This window comes from Monodon monoceros, unplaced genomic scaffold (genome assembly GCF_005190385.1).
Source record: "Monodon monoceros isolate NGI ecotype Baffin Bay Population unplaced genomic scaffold, NGI_Narwhal_1 Super_Scaffold_11, whole genome shotgun sequence".
Classification (NCBI taxonomy): Eukaryota; Metazoa; Chordata; class Mammalia; order Artiodactyla; family Monodontidae; genus Monodon; species Monodon monoceros.
Genome location: NW_021703767.1, coordinates 95,802,930 through 95,817,850, shown reverse-complemented (window position 1 = coordinate 95,817,850; position 14,921 = coordinate 95,802,930). Strand labels below are relative to the sequence as shown.

General features: G+C 38.2%; 1 protein-coding gene and 1 non-coding gene across 7 annotated transcripts in view; one reads left to right on the top strand and one right to left on the bottom strand.

The window, feature by feature from the left end:
* The window catches only part of GPR160 (G protein-coupled receptor 160), a 33,132-nt gene that overhangs the window by 16,448 nt on the left and 1,763 nt on the right, over positions 1-14,921 (top strand). For 4 of the 6 annotated variants that reach the window (XM_029213861.1, XM_029213862.1, XM_029213865.1 and 1 more), the window contains exons 2-3: positions 8,299-8,413; positions 13,202-14,843. In XM_029213861.1, coding sequence (XP_029069694.1) covers positions 13,270-14,289 — 1,020 coding nt within the window. In that variant the 5' untranslated portion in view covers positions 8,299-8,413; positions 13,202-13,269 and the 3' untranslated portion in view covers positions 14,290-14,843. Of the gene's footprint in view, positions 1-6,174; positions 6,211-8,298; positions 8,414-13,201; positions 14,844-14,921 lie in introns of those variants that run through there. The other 2 variants (XM_029213866.1, XR_003792284.1) reach the window with 2 other exon arrangements.
* On the bottom strand, positions 4,637-4,761 carry LOC114891366. The gene has a single exon (XR_003792477.1). It is a non-coding gene; the product is annotated as a small nucleolar RNA SNORA40 (small nucleolar RNA).

Below are 14,921 nucleotides of genomic sequence, written 5' to 3'. Positions count from 1 at the left end.
CCTAGGGCATTGGGTAAAAATTAATGATAGCTGTATGGAAAACCAAATCTCATCAATGTAACCTAATTTTTTCAAGAACATAGTAAGGATCTGGAGGAAACAGGGCACATATGTCTTGACTTTCTCATGCTGTTGATTTAATTATGAATAACATAATCAGCAACAACCCAGGGAAACATAGTTTAGCTTATATGATACCACAGTCAGATGGTAGGAAGGTCAGAGACATCAAGGATATGGTGCTGGTGCAGGATAGCGCTCACCAGTTAACCCTTCAGAGGTCAGTCTGGGACCCAGTCCCATTAAATAAACTTTATGACTACTGATGTATTGTGTATATATTTGTGTGCCAGAATACTGGAAACAGAAGTCAAAATAACCTGGATAAATTAGGTACTTAACAAACTGGACAATGTCAAATGAAGGCTAATTTTGTAAGCAGGAAGTTCAGATTGGAGAATGATTGGCTTTGTGCCTAGTCTGGCAGAACAAGCCCCTGGGCCGTGATGAATGACAAGGTAGTTGAGCCATCAATGACTATAATACGAGTATGTGCACAGTACCGCATCTCGTAAGTCAGTGCTCTGGCTAAGGATACTTTTAGGAGGCTGAGAAGTAGGCAAAAGATACAGTGAAGGCTTACAGTGGATAAAAATTTTGAAATAGAAGCAGGAACATAAATGCAGCAAGATGGGAGGGATATGAAAAAGAAGCAATTAGAAGTATTTTGTATTAAGTAGGATAGGCTAAAATGCTGTAAAAATAGGTAAAAAATACAGTGGCTCAAATTCAGTACAAGTTTATTGCTCTCATATAACAGTCCTGGGCGGATATTTCAGGTCATTGGGGGTCCCTCTATACTCAGGGACCCGGCTGATGGTAGCCCAGCTGCCTTCACCATGTGTCCTGCAGAGTTGCTCTGGTTGCCCGTAGGAGGGCGGAATGAGCTTTGCCCAGAAAGGGCTACTATCATGTCTGCTCACATCCCATTGGCTAGAAGTCAGTCATGTGACCATACCTCACTGCAAGGGAGACTGGGAAATATAGGTCCCCTGTGGGCTTCAGGAAGAGAAGAGAGCACAGGTTTTGAAAACCACTAACCGTTTCTGCCATACCTCTAAGAAACAGCAGTTGACAACAGATTTCTCATTAACAATAACATTTAGAATACAAGAGTACATACCTTCAACTTAGAATTTAATACTAGTTAAACCATCATTCAAGAATGGTCAGCAGTCCCTATGGAGGAGAATTTGGCAATATATGGCTATGTAAAGATGGAGGCAGAGATAGGTGTTATGCTGTCACAAGCCAAGGAATGCCAGGAGCCTCCAGAAGCTGGAAAAAGCAAGGAAGGATGCTCCTCTAGAGCTTTCAAAGGGAGCATGGCTCTGTTGAGACCTTGATTTCAGATTTCTGGGCTCCAGAACTGTGAGAAAATTAATTTCTTTTCTTTTGACTACCCGGTGGTAATTTGTTATGGCAGCCCTAGGGAACTAATACATCTACCTAGGACCACAACGATTTTCTCCTGTTTTCTTCTAAAAATTTCAGTTTCACTTTTACATTTAGCTTTATGATCCATTTTGAGTTTACTTTGTGTATGATGTGAGTTGAGGTAAGGGTTAAGGTTAATTTTTCCCATATGGATATATGGTTTCCAGCACCATTTTTAGAAAAGACTATCCTTTCCCCCATTAATTACCTTGTACTTTTGTTGAGAATCAATTGACCATAAATATGTGGGTCTACTTCTGGATTCTCTTCTGTTTGATTGATTTATAGGACTATCCTTATGCTAATACCCCCTCTTTATTTCTATACCTTTATAGCAAGTCTTAAAATCAGGTAGTGTAAGTTCACCAACTTTGTTGTTCTTAAAAATTATTTTGGCTCTGCTGGGTTCTTTACATTTCTATATAAATTGTACAGTCAGCTTGCCAATTTCAACAAAAAAACTGGCTGAGTCTTAACAATCCATCATATATGTCTCCATGGATTTAGATCTTCTTTAATTTCTGTTTTATTAAATATTTTATTTATTTATTTGTAAGTGTAAAGGATTTTTTTTTAATTGTATAAAACAGGCAAAATTATTTAGGTCAATACATTCTGAAGGAATTTCACATGTTCTGATTCCTTCCATTGCCAGTCACTTAGTTCCTCCAGGGTTTGAGTCATAATCTTCAAGATAAGATAGCCCTTTCAAAAAGAACTTTTGCTCAGTCCACAGTTGTCATGTCAGTCAGTCCACAATTCTTCAAGGTCACCTTCTTTGATCTCCCATAGAATATGGACACACTTTAAAAATTCCCCATCTGTAATCTTTGGGATCCAATTTCCTCAAGCAATTTACTTTAGGACCATGTTTAGGGTCAGAGGAGACGGCTCTGACTGGTTCTGAATTTTAGACACCCTCTAAACGTGCATTAAGTTGAAATCAGATTACTCCTAAGCTATCACACCCTAGAACAGTACATATCATTGGGCTATGCCACTACCGTTTTTTTTTTTTTAACATCTTTATTGGAGTATAATTGCTTTACGATGGTGTGTTAGTTTCTGCTGTATAACAAAGTGAATCAGCTATACATATACGTATATCCCCATTTCTCTTGCCTCTCCCTCCCACCCTCCCTATCCCACCCCTCTAGGTGGACACAAAGCACCGAGCTGATCTCCCTGTGCCATGCGGCTGCTTCCCACTAGCTATCTTACATTTAGTAGTGTATATATGTCCATGCCACTCTCACTTTGTCCCAGCTTACCCTTCCGCCTCTCCGTGTCCTCAAGTCCATTCTCTACATCTGTGTGTTTATTCCTGTCCTGCCCCTAGTTCTTCAGAACCTTTTTTTCTTTTTAGATTCCATATATATGTGTTAACATATGGTATTTGTTTTTCTCTTTCTGACTTACTTCACTCTGTATGACAGACTCTGGGTCCATCTACCTCACTACAAAAAACTCAATTTTGTTTCTCTTTATGGCTGAGTAATATTCCATTGTATATATGTGCCATATCTTCCTTATCCATTCATCTGTTGATGGACACTTAGGTTGCTTCCATGTCCTGGCTATTGTAAATAGTGCTGCAATGAACATTGTGGTACATGACTCTTTCTGAATTATGGTTTCTCAGGGTATATGCCTGGTAGTGGGATTGCTGGGTCGTATGGTAGTTCTATTTTTAGTTTTTAAGGAACCTCCATACTGTTCTCCATAGTGGCTGTGTCAATTTACATTCCCACCAACAGTGTAGGAGGGTTCCCTTTTCTCCACACCCTCTCCAACATTTATTGTTTGTAGATTTTTTGACGATGGCCATTGTGACTGGTGTGAGGTGATACCTCACTGTAGTTTTGATTTGTATTTCTCTAATGATTAGTGATATTGAGCATCCTTTCATGTGTTTGTTAGCAATCTGTGTATCTTCTTTGGAGAAATGTCTATTTAGGTCTTCTGCCCATTTTTGGATTGGGTTGTTTGCTTTTTTGATATTGAGCTGCATGAGCTGCTTGTATATTTTGGAGATTAATCCTTTCTCAGTTGCTTCGTTTGCAAATACTTTCTCCCATTCTGAGAGTTGTCTTTTCATCTTGTTTATGGTTTCCTTTGCTGTGCAAAAGCTTTTAAATTTCATTAGGTCCCATTTGTTTATTTTTGTTTTTATTTCCATTTCTCTAGGAGGTGGGTCAAAAAGGATCTTGCTGTGATTTATGTCATAGAGTGTTCTGCCTGTTTTCCTCTAAGTTTTATAGTGTATGGCCTTACATTTAGGTCTTTAATCCATTTTGAGTTTATTTTTGTGTATGGTGTTAGGGAGTTTTCCAATTTCATTCTTTTACATGTAGTTGTCCAGTTTTCCCAGCACCACTTATTGAAGAGGCTATCTTTTCTCCATTGTATATTCTTGCCTCCTTTATCAAAGATAAGGTGACCATAGGTGCGTGGGTTTATCTCTGGGCTTTCTATCCTGTTCCATTGATCTATATTTCTGTTTTTGTGCCAGTACCATACTGTCTTGATTACTGTAGCTTTGTAGTATAGTCTGAAGTCAGGGAGCCTGATTCCTCCAGGTTTGTTTTTCTCTCTTAAGATTGCTTTGGCTATTCGGGGTCTTTTGTGTTTCCATACAAATTGTGAAATTTTTTGTTCTAGTTCTGGGAAAAATGCCATCGGTAGTTTGATAGGGATTGCATTGAATCTGTAGATTCCTCTGGGTAGTATAGTCGTTTTCACAATGTTGATTCTTCCAATCCAAGAACATGGTATATCTCTCTATCTGTTTGTATCATCTTTAATTTCTTTCATCAGTGTCTTATAGTTTTCTACATACAGGTCTTTTGTCTCCTTAGGTAGGTTTATTCCTACATATTTTATTCTTTTTGTTGCAATGGTAAATGGGAGTGTTTCCTTTATGCCAGTACCTTTTTAAAGTCCAGACACTGTGTTCTCAAGATACAAGCCTTAAAAAAGAAGCCATCTTTGTTTCATGTCAACATTAAAATTAGAGTACTAAATCAGTATAGCTGATAATTTCCCTCATATCTTATGCTTTTAAATTATCAATTTTATAGTCCTGGAAGCAACCTTTATGTTTGTAAATACCCCCATCACTTGAACCTGTTTTAAGTATCATGTTCCTTCTTCTGTATCAAAACTCATACTGAAGAATGAGCTCTGGGTTACAAAGGAGGATTTATTTTTGCATCTGTCTGTAAGTCTTTGTCCACGAATTACACAAAAGCAAACACAAGTGCCATTTCTGCAATGTTTAAAATATTCAGAATACTGTGCTTGCCTGTGCTTTGGCAAATTTATCCCTAAATGTTCCATAGTTTTGATGCTATGGCAAATGTTATTTCATTTTCCAATTATTTATCACTGGTATATAGAAATACAATTTTTAAAAAATTAACCCACAACCTTGCTAAATTCACTTGTTACCTTTTGTAGCTCTTGTTTCAGACTTTCTAAGTACATGATCATGTCACCCATGATTAAAGACAGCTTTACTTCTTTCTTTACAGTCTACATGCCTTTTATTTCTTGTTAATGACTTACCGCACTGGCTAGGACCTCTAATAAAATGTTGAGGAGGGTTGTAGGGTGGACATCCTTGCATTGTTCCTGATTTTAGGAGGAAAAAGCCCACTCTTTCAGCATTTGAGCTTAGATGTGGGTTTTTCATAGATGCTTTTTATCTGGTTGGGAAGTTCCCTTCTATTATTTGTTTTCATGAGAGTTTTTATCATGTTGGATTTTGTTAAATGCTTTTTCTACATCTGTTCAGATGATCATATAGTTTTTCTCCTTTATTCTGTTAACACGATGAAGTACATCGATTTTCTAATGTTAAACCAAGATTGCATAAACTGTGGTGTATCAGATTATATTATTATTTTCATATATTAATGAATTTAATTTTTTCGTTAAGGATTTTTGCCTCTATATTCTTGAGGGATGATGCTTTGTAATTTAGTTTTCTTGAAATGTCTTTGGTTTTGTTATAAGGGTAATTCTGGTCTTGTAAAATGAGTTGGAATGTGTTTCTCTCTTCTGTTCTCTTTAAGCTTGGTATTTCTTCCTTAAATGTTTGGCAGAATACATCAGTGAAGACATCTGAGCCTAGAATTTTCTCTGTGGGAAGGTTTTTAAGTACAAAATCAATTTCTTTAATAGGGATTTTTAGGGATCTTTTTGAGTTTTGGTAGTCCATGTCTTTCCAGAAATTTGTGTGTCATCACAGTTGTCTCATTTATTGGAATAAAATTCTTCTTTTTAAAAAATATTTATTTTTGGCTGCATTGGGTCTTTGTTGCTGCGGGCGGGCTTTCTCTAGTTGGAGCGAGCGGGGGCTACTCTTCGTTGCAGTGCACGGGCTTCTCATTGCAGTGGCTTCTCTTGTTGCAGAGCACGGGCTGTAACAGGTGCACGGGGCTTCAGTAGTTGTGGCACGGGGGCTCAGTAGTTGTGGTTCGCGGGCTCTAGAGCGCAGGCTCAGTAGTTGTGGTGCACGGGCTTAGTTGCTCCACGGCATGTGGGATCTTCCCAGACCAGGGCTCGAACCCATGTCCCCTGCATTGGCAGGCAGATTCTTAACCACTGCACCACCAGGGAAGTCCCGGAATAAAATTATTCTTAATACTCCCCTATTATCTTTTTAATGTTTATAGGATCTGTGCTGAGGTCCTCTCTCTCCTAATTTTGGTAAGTTCTTTCTCAGTTTGGTTGGAGGTTTACAATTTTATCGGTTTTTAGAAAGAAGCAGCTTTTGGTTCATTGTTTTTTTTTGTTATTTTTGTTTGTTTTTAAAATTTCATTGTTTTCTGTTCTTTAGCTTACTTCCTTTAGCTTACTTTAGGGTTTAATTTACTCTTCTTTTTCTTTTTCATTTTGGCCGCACCACGCAGCTTGTGGGATCTTAGTTCCCTGACAGGTATTGAACCCGGGCCCTCAGCAGTGAAAGCGTGGAGTCATAACCACTGGACTATGAGGGAATTCCCTTACTCTTCTTTTTCTTAAGGCGGAAATTCAGGTCACTGAATCAAGACCTTATTTTCCAATACAGGCAAATATAAGAATCTCAGAACGATACAGTCAAGAGCAATTAATGTAGTGGAAATTAAAACTGAATTTTGATTTTGCTGGTTTTCTTATATTTGCTTTGCTGCTTTTCAAAGTTCTTTTTTCTACTGTAGATTTATAAATTCTGATAATATAAATAATACATGCTAATTCTTAAAGAAATGTTAAGGGTACAGAGAATTATAAGGAATTTTATGCATCAGGATAGGCCATAACATATAATCACAAAACCCTTCCAGCTTGATACAACAAACTTTATATTTCTTGCTTACACTGTACATCCATTCTGAATCACCTGGGGCTTTGCTCCAATGCCCCACACAGTCACTCGAGGACCCAGACTGACAAGAGGTCCCACTGTCTTGAGCTGTACTGTCTGGAACACATCCTGTTTATTCCCTGTGGCAGGGGAAGAGAACACTGAAGGGGCTCTCATGGGATCCTTTGGGTGCCAGTAATCTACACAGTCACTCTTATTTGGAAAGCTCTTTCACATACATAAATTGGATCCCTTTCTACATTTCCAGTTGTGAGTTGAGCCATAATTGTGTCTTACTGAAGAGCTTTGAAATGAAACCTGAGGTTGAACTTCAAGCTTCAACGCTTAGCAGTCATTTGGATCCCTTTCTACATTTCCAGTTGTGAGTTGAGCCATAATTGTGTCTTACTGAAGAGCTTTGAAATGAAACCTGAGGTTGAACTTCAAGCTTCAACGCTTAGCAGTCACACATCCTAGGGAATGAGCTTGTTAACCCCCGAGCATTTCCTCATGCAAAAAAAATAATATGTACCCTTCATGATTGTTGTAAGCATTAGATAAAAGGTACGTAAAATCCCTGGACAAGGGAAATGAGCTTGTTAACCCCCGAGCATTTCCTCATGCAAAAAAAATAATATCTACCCTTCATGGTTGTTGTAAGCATTAGATAAAAGGTACGTAAAATCCCTGGACAAGGCTCAATACATTATTTCTCCCAGAGGCTTTCTTCACTTGTGAGGCTCAGCAAATCCAGCTACAGTGCTAATCCCATTTTCTGTATAATAGCACACCAGAACATTAACTGTGCTCATGTTCCCATCCTATCGTTTAATGCAGATGGTTTTGTTAGGAAACTTTTCTATGCTTGCATAACACAACTATTTGATTGTAATTATGCTATGAAGTTATATACCTCGTTTTTACTCTCAAACTCTCATGAATGTACAGTGGATTTTCCAAAAGCTACATGTGTGATATCACAGCTGATTTTATAGATGAGAATCCAGCTGTCTGTCCAGCCAGATACTAAAGTAATTTGCAAAATGTGAAACAGTGCCACTCTGCTCACTCAATTTTTTTGTTTGGGAAAACACAGTAATTTTTCACTTAAAAAATGTTACTCACGTTAACATGCAACAAGTGTCAAAAGGTCCTGAAATGAAAGTTTGAGAGCTGCTAGTTTAGACTCTGAACCTGTGGGTGAAAACTGCAATGTAGGCAGTATTTCTATAAACAGATACCATGTTATCTGCACCCATATCTCAGGGTCTTTGGTGACTTTTAATCTAAGTACCCCTTTCCTTCCTTTTGCTGGAAAAAAGAAGTTACTTGCCGTAGTCCTACAAATAGTTACAGTTTCTCTAAGCAGAGGTCTGGAGGCAGTTACGGTGAATTCCAGTTATTTAGATGGCTATTAATGACGGTTATTTTATTTTCTATCTTTCCCACAGAGCTTATTCACATGGCATTTTGGTATGCCAGGAACCAGAAGTGAGATACTGAAAGGCAGTAAAACTGAAGTAAAATAGGAAGATCAGCTAAGAAAGACCTACTGGAGAAAGCAAAGTAAGTGTGGTGTGTTGTTAAGAATTAACTGGGTTATAAGTGGAAAAGCAGAGACTGGGTCAGTGAAAAGAAGTTGTGGTTTGTTTCCCTCAGGTCCTACTAATACTTCTAAACTGGCCAGATCACATAGCAAGCCCAAAGATGCCCTGAAAAGGACCTGCACATTAACTTCTTGAATTGTATACGAAGTGTGACGTGATTCATAAGTAGTTTAAAACATCATGCAGGAAAAGGATCATATTTTCATAAATCTTTGCATCCCAGTAGCTAATGTGAACATTTTTCAAGGGAAAATTGGGGGACAGGTAGCCCATCAAAGGCTTTTTGTCTTCGACAGGGAGGTTTTTTATAAGAACAAAATAATGGAATTTTGAATACTTTCAGTGGTTTATGGAGTAAGTAGGGTTTAACATTTTCATCTAAGAAAGTTTTCATTGGTTTCCATGATTATGGTGTTCAGGAACCACTGTAAAACGATCAAAACCTCATTTTCCAACATACATTTTTCCATACAGTCCCTTTGACTGCTTTTTATTGCCTCAAGTTGCATATCTTCCCTAGGCCTTATCTTTCTTGTCTCTAAATATTCTTACAGCTTTATGTTTCTCTTACATATTCCATTTCAGATTTGTTGTCTTCTTTCTCCCCATCTTCTTCCGAAGAGGTTCTTGGTTAGTGCCTCGGTGGCTGTGGCTGACCCCCTGCCCCCGACCCGCTTCCTTGGCCCCTGGGAGACACTCAGGGTTGCTTCCCTCCTGCAGGGACAGGCCGGCTGTCCTGGCCTTCCAATCAGCTCCCCTGGGAGAGTCAGTGGTGAAATGGAAACTGAGGAAACATCCCTTGGATGTCGCCTACTTAAGTACGATTCCTTAGCTTTAATTTTGGATAGGACTGTAAAGGATACAGTCATTTTATACTGATAATTCTTTCTTTTATCCTAAACATGTTTTTTTTTTTTTTTCCGGTACGCGGGCCTCTCACTGCTGTGGCCTCTCCCGTCGCGGAGCGCAGGCTCCGGACGCGCAGGCTCAGCGGCCATGGCTCACGGACCCAGCCGCTCCGGGCATGTGGGATCTTCCCGGACCGGGGCACGAACCCGTGTCCCCTGCATCGGCAGGCGGACTCTCAACCACTGCGCCACCAAGGAAGCCCTAAACATGCTTTTTTAATAAGTGGGTCTTTATAAATATGAACCCCACATCGTTTCCCTTCCCCACCCGCATTCTGAACCAACATTTGCTATTTAAAACTAAGCCTGTTTTTTTTCTTGGCACAAGGATTTCATATGGTCTTACCATTCCACCCAGGTTTCCTTATCCAAGGCCAGTAGTGTTTGTCAAGGTGGCAGCCATGATTCTGTGCCCCTGTATATCAAATCTGGAATGGAACTTTTTCTGAGAGGGAAAAGTTAAACCATATAGTATATTTGAGTATAGGAAAAAAATTGAGCGTACAAAAGAACTTGTTTTATTTGTTCTTTTATAACCTATAGTTATGAAAATAGGTATTGGATGATTTTTTATAACTGTCTTCACATACACATGTGTGTGTAAATAGATACATTATTTGTGTGTCTTAATAACTTAGCTAATGACAAGGTACACTGATGGCCATGAGAATATGTTAAAGAAAAAATTATTTATGATCCTTGTTAAAGAACAATGAGGCAGACTTTATTCAAGATGACTGCAATAGGTGTGGGGACCACAATAATGCGATTTTGCAGTTGGGGTTGGGGGGGTATAAAGACTGGACTCAACTCCAAGTACAACAAGGAAAAGGGGGAATTTATACCCAAGGAGGAAGGTGGGGGTCAGGTCAGTGAATGGACTGTTACCAAGGAAACATCAGGGGTTAAGAGGGCATTCTGGTGAAACTGACCTACCAGAATTCTTGCTGAAGGCAGGTCAACGTGATTAGACATCACCTAAACTAAAGGATGAGGAACCTGGTCAGATATGAAGGGAGATCAGATACTGAGAGTGAGAGAGCCTGCCTAAACCGACTTAGCAATATTCTTGCTGAAACTGGACAATGAAAAGACAAATACAGAAGCTCAAAAGTTGGCCTAGTTGAAGAGAGTTGAATTCCCTTCTCAACTAGGAGAGACTCTTTGTCAACTTAGGGTTCATTCTGTCAACAGAACTGGTGGCCCTCTCCCTCTCTCTTCTTTACCCTCAGACAGTATCCTCACTACTTCCTTGAAATTAATCAGTTATCTGTAGGCAAATTGTTGTTTTTACTTGTCAGACTTGATACTCCCTTACTTTTTTTCTGTAAAGTTTGAGAAAAATCAGAAAAACCTATAATACGACCATATTAATAACCTGATATGTATCTTTTCAGTCTCTTTCTATACATGTATTATATCTGTAAAAAATTAGATGACGTGTTGCTGCATAATTTTTTATCCTGCATTTCACTTAAGTAAACATACTGTGGAAATTTATCATGGTATTTTTTTTTTTTTAACATGTAACAAAATCACAAGGCATAACAACATTTAACAAGTATAGAAAAGGTAGAGTGAAAACTAAGTCTTCCTATCCCGAGAAACTTTTTTTTTTTTTTTAATAAATTTATTTATTTTTGGCTGTGTGGGGTCTTCGTTTCTGTGCGAGGGCTTTCTCTAGTTGTGGCAAGCGGGGGCCACTCTTCATCGCGGTGCACAGGCCTCTCACTGTTGCGGCCTCTCTTGTTGCGGAGCACAGGCTCCAGACGCGCAGGCTCAGTAGTTGTGGCTCACGGGCCCAGTTGCTCCGCGGCATGTGGGATCCTCCCAGACCAGGGCTCGAACCCGTATCCCCTGCATCGGCAGTCAGATTCTCAACCACCGTGCCACCAGGGAAGCCCCCGAGAAACATTTTTAATGGCTGCATAATAGTACATCGTACTTTATTTTTATTTTAATTTTTGGCTGTGTTGGGTCTTTGTTGTTGTGTGCGGGCTCCTCACTGTGGTGGCTTCTCTTGTTGCGGAGCATCAGCTTCAGTAGTTGTGGCACATGGGCCCAGTAGTTGTGGCTCACGGGCTCTAGAGCACAGGCTCAGTAGCTGTGGCCCATGGGCTTAGTTGCTCCGCGGCATGTGGGATCTTCCCGGACCGGGGCACGAACCCGTGTCCCCTGCATCAGCAGGCAGACTCTCAACCACTGCACCACCAGGGAAGCCCAGGATGTATCACTTTTAATGCATCCCTAATTGTTGACATTCATGGGTACATTTTTTGTTATTGTTTGGGTTTTGTTTTGCTGTTATAAACACTGGTTGAACAGTCTTGCAGAAACAACTTTGGGTCAACTGTGTTTTGTTTTTTTTTTTAAGGCTAAATTTGTGTGGGTTTTTCTTTTTTTTTAGGCTAAATTTCTTGAATTTCCTTCCTTTTCTTCCATCCTTTCCTGATTTCTTCCTCTTTGAACTTTCCCTTTCATTATCTTTTTCCTGCTTTGAATGCATTTATCACTCAAGCTCAGCTCCTGTTCCTTTGCCCTTACCTAGCAATTCTTAACGTTCTCAGGTATCCCTACTCCTTCCCTGTATTCTTTCATCTCTCCAGGTGCCACACCTGATGAATCTTTTTCCTTAACCAATATTTTCATGATTTTCAGCTGAACCGTCTGTTTTATATCTTTGAGCTTCAGAGATTTCTTTGAATGATGATCCTGCAGCTAAAAAGCTTTGAAACCAGCTATACTAAAGGGGCCTCATAAGCATTATCTAAATTTCACGGACAGAAAGACAAAAACGGGTAATGTTGTCTGGTGTCAGAGTGGGACTGAGTCAACAGCTATCAGTGGATTGTTCTGAGTATTCCTATCAGGCTGCTATTTGAAGCCTATGTGTGTATATATATATATATATATATATATATATATATATATATATATAATATATATATTATAGATATTATAGATAATATATATTATCTATACTATATATTATATATATTATCTATAATATACTATCTATATATATATTTTTGTATTTTCTTGGAATGTATTTTATTTTTAGAAGTCAAACTTGCTAAATGTTTTTTTTCCAAAGGAGAAAATTCAAACCATCAATGTGATATCTTATTCACAACATAGTTAATAGTAGAATGATCTCATGATTATGTCATGACTTAATGCAGGAACCTTCCAGTTTTTTGGAAAGAAGGATCTCAGTTTTTATTTCCAAGGAACTATTCTCTTTCTAGGAGAGTAAGGGAGTGAAAATCAGGTATCCTAGATCCTCTTTCTAGAGCTACACAGAGTTTCTATGCCTTTTTTTCTGAATTATTCCCAGTTCTTCAGTTATAAAATTGGATGACATAAAACATGGCTTGTTTTTATAGTAGATGTATTTCTAAGAGTGTTTCAGTCATTTTTTAAAATTAATTTTTATTGGAGTATAGTTGCTTTATAATGTTGTGTTAGTTTCTGCTGTACAGCAAAGTGAATCAGCTATATGAAGCCTGTATTTTGGCTCTGGTAGATAGAAGTGTTTTTCTACCTTTTTTCAACAAGTTATTAAAACCTGTGCTTCTGTAAAAGTTAGTAATTTATATAAAACAGTTTGGTTATAGATCTGAGAGCTCTGGACCATCTGGGTCTCAAAGAATGACGAGAGTATACACATTAATTCTTCTTGATCATATTCTGTATTCTATAAGTATAAGAAATATGTTTATTTGGGGAAATGATTGGATTAAAATAGATTTTTGAGATGAGGTGCTTGCTTTGTAAAGTTTTAAAACAGTGATAGCATCAAGATAACATCAAGGTTTTCTTTTCACTTTTCTTTGCAGGGATGGAAAATAAAGTGAAGCACTGTTTTATTGTAGCAGCAGGCCTTTGAAATTGAACTGGAAAAAAAATGACTGCTCTTACTTCAGAGAACTGCTCTTTTCAGTACCAGCTACATCAAACAAATCAGCCCCTAGATGGTAACTGTATGTTATTCTTGATTACACTTGGGAAAATATTATTAAATATCCTCACACTAGGAATGAGAAGAAAAAACACCCATCAAAATTTTATGGAATATTTTTGCATTTCACTAGCATTTACTGATCTTCTACTTTTGGTGAATACTTCCATTATATCCTATTTCAGGGATTTTGTACTTTTAGGCATTAGGTTTACTAAATACCACATCTGCCTATTTACTCAAATTATTTCTTTTACTTACGGCTTTTTGCATTATCCAGTTTTTCTGATAGCTTGTATAGATTATTACCTGAATTTCTGTAAAGCCACCAAGCTTCCATTTAAGTGTCAAAAAGTATTTTATTTCTTTGCAGTTATTTTAATTTGGATTTCAGTCCTTACTTATGTTTTGGGAGATCCAGCTATCTACCAAAGCCTGAAGGTGCAGAATGTTTACTCTTACCATCAGTGTCCTTTCTACATCAGCATTCAGAGTTACTGGCTGTCATTTTCCATGGTGATGATTTTATTTATGGCTTTTATAACCTCTTGGTCAGAAGTTATTACCTTGGTACAGGCTGTTAGGATAACTTCCTATATGAATGAGACTGTCCTGTATTTTCCCTTTTCATCCCACTGTAGTTATACTGTGAGCTCTAAAAAAACACTCTTGCCCAAGTTGATTATCTGTTTTCTTGGTACCTGGTTACCATTTGTACTACTTCAAATAATTATCCTTTTACTTAAAGTACAGATTCCAGCGTACATCGAGATGAACATTCCGTGGTTGTACTTTGTCAATAGTTTTCTCATTGCTACAGTTTTTTGGTTTAATTGTCACAAACTTAATTTTAGAAACATGGCATTACCTGTGGATCCATTTGTCAACTGGAAATGCTGCTTCATTCCACTTACAATTCATAATCTTGAGCAGATTGAAAAGCCTATATCAGTAATAATTTGTTGACATGTTGCCATGTTCTAAAACTAACAGCTACAAGAATTATAATTTTACAAATGGGAAAGAATGATGACTTGGGACATATAAAGAATGAACTGAACTGAAAGCTCTCCCCCCGCATCCCAAACTTTCATACCTTTTCAGAATATGTCTTTTTGGGCTTGTGATATTATTTATTAGGTTTTTTTTTTTTTAACAGAATACTTCCAATAAGAAATATTTATACCTGTTGACCATACTGATATTTGTGTTACCCAGAAAACTACTGGATACAAACTGTTAGGTAAATCTGCGATTCACTGCCAACTTTTCAGATTTAAATAAACATTTTTATTACACTTAGAGCAAGAAAATCAAGATTGTTTTCTTTAAATAATTTGGTGTAAATATTCTTTAACATAAGGGGAAAGATTAGTGCAATTTAAATTTAGCTAATTTTAGGACTTCCCTGGTGGCACAGTGGTTAAGAATCCGCCTGCCAATGCAGGGGACACGGGTTCGAGCCCTGGTCCGGCAAGATCCCACATGCCGCGGAGCAACTAAGCCAGTGCGCCACAACTACCGAGCCTGTGCTCAAGAGCCCGCGAGCCACAACTACCGAAGCCTGCGCACCCTAGAGCCCGTGGGCTGCAACTACT